Here is an 11,076-nt window from a genome sequence, read left to right as displayed (position 1 = left end):
CCAATGACGGCATCTGGACGGGAGATCCCCATGCCTTTAAACACCAGCCTGTAACAAAAGCAAGTACATTAAACACCTGTGACAGGTGACGGATGTGGGGTGCTCTGCCACAACTTCCACAAAAGACCATTGGTTTTGGGGGTTCTGCTGTTTTTTTCTTTTTTGAGGATGTTGCTAGGTTTACTAACAGCAAAAGGGGGAAAAGCCAGTCCTTTTCCGGATGGCATGGGAAAAAAGAGATGTCTCCCTGCCAGCACCAATGATCTGCTAATTACTGCACCCTCACCTGCACTGCCAGCTCCTCCAACGCCCAACACTCACATTAACCTTGCTCCAGGCTGCAGACTGGAATTTGAATGGGAGGCATCTAGTTTTTAACCCACCTGGAAAGGAGCCAGTAGAGCATTCATTTTTTAGGATGTAAAAGCTGCAGTGCTAGTACAAACTGAAGTGGAGGGTGGTGAAACAGCATGGGGGGACACAGGGGAAATAGTATGGTCAGAGCCACAGTGGCCCCAGATAGGACCCACCTGGTGAGGGGCAGCCTGTCTTTGCATACTCTCTGCGAGTTCACAGACACTAAAGCTGAAAAAGTACCTGGTTTCTTCCTCTTTGTGTCAGCCTTTTTATCCACCCTTTGACTGTCTTCAGGCAGGACCTGGTGCAAACACCTCCTCCCCTGCAATTCTGAGCCTTGCTTGGTTTCCTTCAGGGCGGGAAGTGATGGCTCAGGTATTATTTAGAGCCTGACAAACAAAGCTATCCTGGGAACAAAGGCATCTGCTACCCGACTACAGCCCCAGGCAAGCTTCTGTGCTAGGCTAGGTGGGTCAAGGTCTTTTCTACCCCACCATGTGTTCCAAATCCTCTTCCTTCAGCCAGTGCTGGGAGACCCAGAAGCATCCTGCTTCAACCTGCATAGCAGCATGGATGCTTGCAGGGCTGCGTGACAACCAACCAATGCATGTGTGGGGCAGGGGTGGAATTTTTTCCAGATGTACTCACTCCTCAGCACACCTTGGGAGCTGCAAAATGGGATGCCTGCACCCAGCAGGAACACAGTTTCACAAAGCTGACAAGTTGCCCATTCATCACCTTGGGGGAGGCTCCTGTGGTTCGTGTGAAAAGATACCCTGCACCCCCACACCCAAATTACAGCAACAAGTCTGTGCTCATCCCTACCATAGAGGCACTCTGGGTCCCACTGTGGGGGGGGTATTTATTTACCTGTTATAAATGTCATCATCTTCACCACCCCAGCCCCAGTAATTGTTTGGGAACCCGTTGATCTTTGTGAACTGCTCTTTGCTCAAGGCAGACACGCCTCCGAAATACTGATTGTAAGGCAACCTGGAAGTAGGGAGAAAAGGCCATTAAAGGAGGAGAGGTGCTAGCCAAAGGGTAGCCTGTCTGTCCCAAAAGGGGATTGCTGCCACCCTTCACCCCAGCCCACAACAAGCCAGCACCCTGCAGCAGGGAGCAGCATGGTGATTTGGTGCCCTGGATTTGGCCACGGCAGAGGGTGCTGGTGGGCTCAGTCCCAAATACAGCTAGGAAGCATTCTGCAACAGGCAATGGCTGCAGACTGTCACTAAGAATTACGCTGTCCTCAGAAGACAGGTGATGAGATGCACATCACCTCGCCAAAGGACAGAAGGGTAACACAGATGTCCCGGGAGCAGCAAGAACTCAGCGAGGCATCGGAGGTGCTATGGAGCCTTCTCTTTCTGCAGCTCTGCTGCTCACCTCCATGCTTACCAGTGCCCCAGTGGAAAGCTCGCAGCCCAAAATTGAGCTGGCAGCATGACCCCGCACACACAAAATCAACTCAAAACAGGATGACTGACTGGGGATGGGGGGACAGATGAAATTCAGACCCACAGCACCAGGAGAGGTTCCATGCTGGGATATTAAGACCTACCACAGACCCTGTCTCTGCTTCAGCAAGCAGAAAAAACCCTGCAGCCTGCATTTCTGTTCTAAGCTTCAACTTGCTGCAAGAAAAAACTGCAGCTGCTGCAGTACTGGTGCCAGTCCTACTCCAAGCAGGGCTTGGGTCTGGAGTGGAGACATGCAGGGGTCTTTCCACCAAGACCCTGCTGTATCTTTAGTGCTACTGGCCACCACGGGGGCACGATGGTTTTCACTTCATAGATGAGCTTTTAAACTGCCCCTTGGGGATTCAGGATAGGGGGAAAAAAAAAAAAAACCAAAAAAAAACGGAAAAGCAAGACACATTTTTGTTCCCAGCAGCTTGCTGAAACCAAATGTATGTTAAAAGGCATTTCATTCTGTGTTGCTGTCAGATACCAGGGCAGGTCCCTCAGTGGCCTGAAACTGAACAGCCAAAAATATTTCATTTTGCTCTTAAAATAGTGCCTGATGCAGTCTTTTTAAAGCTGCATATAATTCTTGCTGTGTGAGAATGTCTCACTTTTCAGACTGGGTGGAAACACTAGCTGTCTTCCAGCTTCCAGCCTGAAACACAAGAAGGGATATGCGGGCATCTGCAAAACGATGGGTTCGTTAGTTTTTCCTCACCTTTCATTTAACTTTCCAGAAGCTGTGAATTTTAATATACTGCTCAGCTGCATTTCTCCCCCTTCCTCCCCTCCAGCTTATCCCGCTTGCAGCCATCAGCTCCCTGCAGGGATGCACATGCCAAGACAGGCTTTTGCCAGAGACATTTTCTCATGCTTTCAATGGTGGGTGGGGATGTGTAACGCTACACTAACAGTGATATTAGGAACAAAATGCCTGTCCAAAAGGCATCTTACCGAAATCCGAATTTATCCATGGATACAGAGAGGTGCCGTGGCTGGCTGTAACATTTGTAGGTGTTCCTGTCATCCATTGGGATGAGGTCTACATCACTAAACACAAAGCAATCATAGTCATACTCTTTCAAAGCCTCTGTGAATCCTATATTCAGCAGTTTAGCACGGTTAAATTCCTCTTCTCCATCCTAATTTAAAAACAAATAAACACAGTTAAGTGACTGAAATTTAACAGTTGACACAATCAGTCTCTTACCTGTCACCGTATGCTGGTGTCACTGCACTAGTCTGGCGTGCCTGTGATAGACTGAGCTTGAGCACAAGCATTCCCCCCGCCACACCCATGGGACATCTGCTGCAAGCCACCCCCAAAGTGGACAATGGCATCTAAGGCAAAATGGCTGAGGAAAGGCTGGACCCGGCCTGGCTCCCCTCTCTTGGTGGGAGACTCCAAGAGGGCAGGTTTGATGCTGAACGGTCCCCCCATCCCACCCCTGGCACAGGCATTTTGTGATTGAATTTTCTGATTACGTTTGTACATTGCTGAGGCAAGGCACTGGGGCAAGGAGCTAGGGCTTCCCAGAGCAGCAGAGAGAAGCAAAGAGAGATGAGCTCCTCTGGAAGAAGGGATCCTTGCTACAGAGAGAAACCTTGGCAGTTTAGAACCAGGATAAGGAACACAGACCAAAACCTTTCCATGGCCAGGAATTTGGCGCTCTCTTCCTAAGCTCTGCCACAAGACAGCTGCAGGACTGCGGCATGGCCTTTGCTCAGCAGCATGTGTGAGCATGCACCAGACCCAATCTGCAAAGTGCAAGGTAGTACCAGGAGCTAAGGTCTGCGGCTCACCAAGGTCTGCTGCTCACTCCTGCTCCTGTGCCAAGCCCTGGGCAGTCCTGCACACAGGAAGTGGGACAGTCCCAGGCCCCTGAAAAGGGCACTGCTGGTTTGGCGTGTAGCTGTGACACACAGACTGGTTTAATAGATGGCAGACCAGTGTGAGCTGCTCCTGCAAGGGCTATGGCTTGCACGCTGGATGCTGCTGTCTGCTGCGATGCACAGCCCCTGCTCTGATGCTCCTCTGCCAGCTGGGGCACACCATGACCCACCATCCATCCTGAGCACCTCACCAGGAAAATGAATCCAGGAGGGCTATCATCATAATGGGAAGGACCTGAAAAGAGCTGACACCACAGCAGGGCACATTTATCCCAGGGCAGGCACAGTTAATGAAGGGACCTGCAGAGAGCAGGGCAGGAAACTCTCCACTCCTCGAGCAATGTGGAGCACAAGGAGAAATCAGTTTGGCCTCTCTCAAGCAGAAACGTTTCAAAACCACATGTGGCTTTGAGCACAAGTATGGGCTTGCAAATTGCTCGACTACTTCCAGAAAACAACAGGATCATACTCCGAAACCCAAGAATACTGGTGGTTTGAGAGCAAGGATTTAAAATCCAGCACCCACCTTTGCAGCAGCAGCTTTAAACCCAAACCCTGTGCAGAACAGAACAGGCAAAAGGGAACTCATAAGGCACTGCTGAAGGAGACTGAAGTTTTTTGCCAGTCTGGAAACAAAGACTGGCAAATTCTTTCTCTTCATTCCACCTTTTCCTCTTCACTCCACCTTTTCCTCTTCACACCCTCAGAGCAGTATTGAGCCAAGGAACTCCCCTGCCGTGCAAACCAACCCCCACCGTGCAAACCAACCGCCACCCTGCGGTACCCACACCTGGCATGAGACGTGAAACAAGGGCAGATAAAATCCTGTGATGTTTTAAGCTGCGGCTCCTCGGGCACCTCTTCCCAAATGGTTTTGCCTGGTTAATAAATAATCAGTTTGGAAACTGTTTAATCCAGACTGGTTAATAGACCTGTGGCTGGAGAGCCAACACAGGTTCTTGAAACAGCCACAAATACCTTTCAAATGAAGGTTTTAACACGCAAGTGTCAAACCAAGGTTTTCAAAAGCATTCATCACCTGCCTCGGGCGTAAATTACTTCACAGAGAGGAGTGAGCTTTCATGGAGGAGGATCTGAGCAAATTCTCAGCATCCTCACTGGAAACAATAGTTCATGCAATAACTAAGGTGGTTGGAAGATGATCACCATCATGCATAAGCAAAAGCAGTGAAAACTTGAGTGCAGAAAACTAAGGCAAGTCAAACAAAGAGGCTGGGGAGAGGGAGTGGCTGAGGTGTGGGATTGGAGGGCTTTCTTCCCCTGGCAAAGGGAGTGAGTGCTCATCAGGTCCCACGGCACCAAACCTGGGCTTGGCTTCATAAGTCTCAAGGGAGACTTTTCCCAGCGCTGCTGCTCACACCTCAAAGCACCTGCTGGATCTAGTCTAGGAGACTGTCCTTATTTCACACCCTTTGGCTGCTCTTTTAATCAGGAAACTTCAAGGCAAAGGGCACTTCACACTCACTTCACACTTCTGTTACCAGCAGAGACTCAGCCATAATTAACCCATGCCACCTTCAGGTAGCCTCTAACTGTTCTGGGTGACACTCAGGGATTAACGATGTTACCAGGAGCTGCGTTTTTAAACCTCTCTTCGAAAAACCCCAAAACACAGCGCAGTGACCGGACCAAAGGTGTGCGGGACCCCCTTGTCACTTCACCCAGCAAACACTGGCAGAGCCCACACTGGGCCCCGCACATGAAGAGAGACCAGACAAACAGCAAACACCTCACATGGACGCCGCTGCTCTCCTCCCAAATGCCCACACAGCTTCACACCATGTGATCCAAAAGGCTTGAGGGACTGGAGAAAAATCACAACAAAGAAAGAAAACAAAACCCCTCTCCAAGCTGTTTTTTAGTGAGCAAGTAGCTTACACAGCAAATCTCACATTGCTGTCACCATTGCACTTCCTTTGAGGGCAGGAGTCTGGTTTTCTGTCCCAGGAGGTATACAGGGCAACACAGCATGTATCAGAGCAAAAAAAGACTGACAAGAAGTTTTGCTTCTTTTCAGAAAGCTCTGTTTCTTTACCCAGGGCAAGGTCGAAGCACTGGCGTGCTTGAGGTATCTGAGACTCAAATCTCTCAAAACTCAGAAACGTGCTACAGGCTTCCATCTTTGACTGATCCCCAAATTTTTGAAAGAAAAAAAAAAGAAAGCAAAGTTGGGAAATCTCCCTTCTATGCTGCTGTCCCTTCCCAACCAGCACAGGGCACTGCACCAAAAGTGACCCACGAGAGAGCAGATAAAACAGAATTGAAGAAAAATCCAGTCCTCGCCTCTGCATGGCAGCTTCTCATCCCATGGAGGCTCCCTGTTATTTGCCACAAGGAAATGGATCAGTTTGGACTTGCTGGACAGAGGAGAGTCTTCCTGAAGGGCTAGGCAGCGCACAGGGACTGCTGCTTTGACAATGCAGCCAAGCTCTGCACACTTATTTCCTAGGCTTTCAATCAGAAAAGATGTAGTTCAAGCACATATTTGCTATTTCTTTTCCCTTACAATTTTTTCCCTATGTTCTCTTGACCTGAAACGGAGCCTACATCTGAGCTCAGTGCTGGTGCCCAGCAGGTGTTTCTGGCTCCTGATGGTACTCCCTATGTCTCTCTCTGCATGTCCATGTCCATATCCACCCCATTCTCTGGTCCATGAGAGACTGGCTGAAGGGAGGCACCCTGCCACCTGTCCTGCAGGGTCTGATGCTGATTCCTTCACACACCAGGAGATGATAAGCCTGAGCAACAGAACATATCCAAGCTTTTTTACTTCCCATCCCTTACCTTTGCTGAATCTGGTTTGCTCAGCCAGACCTACCAAAGGATGTTATCTTTTTTTAGTGCCAGACAGATAAAATTGAGGTTTCTGGAACTGTCACTCAAGCTAAAGGGCTTGCAAATAAGCAAGACGCCATGTGCCTCAATTTTATCCTGCCTCCCACTTCCATGTATGACGTAGCTCTGTGATTCCTCCTGTGGACAGCACAGCAGCGCAGAGGACTCATGACTGCACCTCTCTCACCTGGATTCTAAACTTGCTGGGTCTCGGGGAGTTAATGGTGAGGATTTGCATTTCTGGCCAGCTTGGAGAGAGCTACCACCCCCAACAGGAGGCTGCTAGCTAAGTCAGAGATCCCTCAAGACAGCCTGAACCACAAGCACTACGTCCATGTGAAAGTCCACGCTCCAGGGGACTTGAGCAGGTAGACACAGATTTCCAGGGCCACATGGAGACACCAGGAGACACTTTCTTGTTTCTCAGAGGGAATGTTGAGGCCTCAGCATCATCACACTAGGCAGCAGAAGAGAGCAGCCACAGGAGAAACTTGCCTCCCCACCACCGCCAGGGTAAGCAGGAGCTGAGCACAATTCCCTCCTTTGTCCACATATCTGGGGGTTCCTGATACCCCCTGCAAAATAACATGAATAAGTATGATGCCCCAACCACTCTGCACACATACACACTCACACGGTGGAAAACAGCTACCGAGAACGTTGCAGGCAATGCCAGGGGCCAGTGGAAAACTGCTGAACAACTGCACAGTTTTCGGGGAATTTGCTAAGTCTCTCTTTTCCCATACTTCAGTCTGTCTGCATGGGCATTTGCTCAGGCTGAACTGCAGCGAGAAAACTCACTTCTAGACCTGGACACCCAGGTGGCAACAGCTGAAGATGCTGGAGAGCACATGGCTTAACAGTGGGAGTGGGACTGAAGGATATGCCACAAATTCACTGCTGCCTTCTCATTTGCAGAAGTCGAGCTTGTACAGCACTGAATGGGTGCTACAAAAAGCATGCCCAGCCATGTCCTCATCTCAGATTTATCTGAAAGATTGCATTGTCAGGCTTGGGTTTTGCTGGGGGTGTGGTGAGGAGGGTGAGGCATAATGTCTATTTTCCACTGGCTCCTGTTACACACCGGACATTTTACAAACATCATCCTCCTGACTTCACCCAAGTCCTACCCTGAGGCATTCAGGCATGCAAGAACAGCATGGTGGAGACATGGTGGGACTCGTGATGGAAACACATTGTGCTGAAAGAAAGAAGTTTGACATTACCAGTGCAGCAGTAGCAGGGCTCAGCGCTCCTCTTTCTTTCTATGAGATGCAGAGCACAGAAGAGCATGTAGGCAGCGTGTAAGAACCAGATCACACAGTAATTCTCCTTGCTTCAGTGATTGTTTTGCTATAGACAGGATTAACAAGTAAAGGTAATATATCCCCACTAGAAGGAAAAATAAAATAAAAAAGGAGGGCAGATGCAAAGGGAAGGACAGACAAGAAAAAGAGAAAAGTAATTGTCAAGACAGCAGAGAAATAAGACTATTTTCTTATTGCACTTCTGGCAGAATTAATACATTTTCTGCAACTCTCTCTATTCAGTGTTCCCACTCACCCTCAAGAGATGCATCCAGTGGGTTGCTACCACAGACCATTCAGTCTCTTCCAGACACAGCGTGTTAGAGGGATGCAGAAGGAGCATGTTAATTTCACAAATCAAGCAGTCTTACTTGCTAACCTACATCTGACTGCTGGATGTGTCCAGGACATATATACCCTGTGTACCCAATGTCACTCCCACTCAAGGGATGCATCTGAAAAAAGCATTCGCTTCAATAATTTTTCTGAGGGTTAACTTCAGAGAACACAGACAGGCCCACAGCCCTAGCACTGGAGGACAGGACCAGAGAAAAGGAGGAGCCAGCAATGCAAGTCAGCATGCACCATCGCAGCAGCAGCGTGAACTCCAACTGGGCTTTGGACACTGTCTGCCTTTACACATGCCAGCGCAGCTCCACATGACCGGGCCCCTGGCTTTCCTTACCCTCAAACTCCACTGATGGGGAAATACCAGCCCTAGCTTGACCTTTGCAATGGAGATGGCCACTTGCCCACAAGTGGTGCCCCCAGACCACAGATGGGCAACTCTCCCTGGTCCTCTGCAGGGCTATGTCTGGCCAGGAAAGCAGTAGCTCCCACCACAGGACCACTGCTGGAAGCCGCATCATACCCTCACTTCTGAGACAGGCTCAGAAAATGGAGGCATGCAGCTCTGCCAACTTCACCCACCTGTACCCTGGTCACTGGTGGGGACCATGGCTCGAGCAACCGTGTGGCACCAGTAACTTGCACAGACAGGGCTGGGAATGGCTCCGCGTTGCTGGACTGCAGTGGCACCAGCCACTCTTTGCATTACACAGGAAGGGTCTCCTTTCAGGGCTTAATTTTTGGGCACAGCGTGCCAGTCCGCAGGCCTTGTGCCCTCAGCAATGCAGCTGCCAGGTCACAAGCACAGTCAGCTGCAGACACCGGGGCATTTTGGCCGCTGTGCCTGGGTCCTACCACTAATTCCCCACGAATCACTTTTGCCCAGATCTCTGGCACCCTGGAAATGAGCAAAGAGATATAGCGGTAATGGAGTATTGGTTTTCTTTCTAGAAAAAGGTCTTCTACTTTCAATTCTGTGAGGAAATGTATTGTTTGGGCAACCATTTTAAATATTCATGGTGTTTGATATGCCCAAGCACATCAGCTGATCCACAAATTTAAGGAGATACATTTAAAGAAGCACGGTATTCCATCTCAGTTTTCACAGAGCTGAGAAAACAGGATATAAATACATATCCAACAGAGAAACTGCGCTGTGAAAGTGTCCAGCCAGTGATCTCTGCTGGGGTTCTCAGAACTGCATCTGCCCTTTCATGCTGCAGCCTATGCAAATGCCTACATGGTTTAAGCTTTTCCAAGTGTGAACACCACCCACATATTTAACCACCGTTATGGTATAAATTAAGACAGCTTGTTTGGAGTGAAACATGCTTTTTTTTTTTAAAAGACAAGTCTAAGACCATCAGATATCGAAGAAACAAAACCCCAACCATCCCACCCCCTCACTACTTATTTCTGTTCTGTTCACCTGAAGACTATCACTCACCTGCGCCACTGCCACAGCTTTGTTTTCTCCATCCTGACACTTTGTGCACTATTACCAACATAAACAGAAGTCGCTCAAGAAAGTAAGTGAAATCCTGCGGCTTTATACCACACCCAATGCCAGATTAGGCATTAATGCTACCTTGTCATCTGAAAGATCTCTGTATACAATTCCTGCACCAGTTGGGAAAAAGGAACACTTGGAAAGAGAAATTAGATTGGGTTGTGCTATTAGGGATTTTTTCCCTCCTTAACACATGGTTTCTTTAAGCAGAAGCTCTTTAGAGTGAATCGTGCCTAACTGGAGGAGGGGAAAATGGAAGTTTTCCATCAAAATCATAGAAGCAAAATTGTTTATGTTAAAATTAACTTTTTTCTTTTTTAATTTTATTTTTAAAGCAACCTTATTACCTTAGCCCTGCCTGCCAGCCCACTGCTGTTCAGGAGAAAGCAATCACTCCTCTGTTTTAGTGACCATGGGCATTGTTACGAGAACATTATAAATTCCCATGTCTTTAGCATCTTACCTGGTTGATAACATACACTCCATAATCTAGTTGCTGCCTTTGGAGAACTGGGTGCAGGTAATAAAGCCAGTACTTCAGGTGCTCTTCTCGGTTCCTGAATGGTATAATTATTGCAACTTTCTGAAGCGCTATACAGTCCTTTGGGGCAAAACGACCTCCTGCTTTGACCTCTGGGTTTATTCTTGCCACTTCTTCCAGGTTCACAGGCTGGGAAAACTCCACACGTAGCGCACCAACTGGAAAAGAGGCACAGGATTATGAATTAGCGCACACTGAGCACACATCCTTCACACACGTTTGGGTTTTGATTTGTTTTTTAAAAACAGAGGTTTGGATCCAAAGAAAATCCCAGTGGTGCACGGAGGTGTTGAAGCCTGGACCAGCCACGCTCAAAGCAACCACATGACAAAATTCAGCACAAACCTGCAAATGCTGTAGCCTCTTGGTATGACCCCAACCAAGTCACTGACACCAAATGAGTCTTGAAAATGCTCTGATTTATGTGGCAAACCAGCAGTTGCATTCCCACTGGCACGTGCACCACAAAACCAGCCTCTGCACTCTCACCCACCTAGCACAGCATGAAAGTCAAGCACTTTGAAAACAGTCCTCTTCTCCTGCCAAAATAATTGCTTATGCCAAGGTTAGCCACATGCAAAGTGAACAAAAGCCCCTTTCTCTATAGACACTTTAAGTGTTCTGTAGGCATGCCCACTATTTACTAAAAGCCCTGTATTAGAACTGTTAAAAAAAAACAAACAGATTTGCATGCAGGGTGGCAATTCCTGCACATGGTTTCAGAAGTGGCAGATTTTTAAACTGCCAAAATAATCTGTGCCAAAAACCAATGTGTAAAACTGAGAAGCCCCCTGGCAC

At 48.4% G+C, this 11,076-nt stretch overlaps 1 protein-coding gene across 1 annotated transcript; it reads right to left on the bottom strand.

The window, feature by feature from the left end:
• On the bottom strand, positions 1 to 10,436 carry LOC104538516 (beta-1,4-galactosyltransferase 1-like; the record flags this gene model as incomplete). The annotated part of the gene is made up of 4 exons (XM_010181749.1): positions 1 to 48; positions 1,228 to 1,350; positions 2,778 to 2,965; positions 10,201 to 10,436. Coding segments are annotated over 4 exons (595 nt in total), but the record flags the coding sequence as incomplete, so codon positions are not given.
• Between the last annotated feature and the right edge of the window lie 640 nt (positions 10,437 to 11,076).

The sequence above is a fragment of the Mesitornis unicolor genome, unplaced genomic scaffold (genome assembly GCF_000695765.1).
Source record: "Mesitornis unicolor isolate BGI_N332 unplaced genomic scaffold, ASM69576v1 scaffold2343, whole genome shotgun sequence".
NCBI classification, from domain to species: Eukaryota; Metazoa; Chordata; class Aves; order Mesitornithiformes; family Mesitornithidae; genus Mesitornis; species Mesitornis unicolor.
This window is presented reverse-complemented; position numbering and strand designations above follow the sequence as displayed.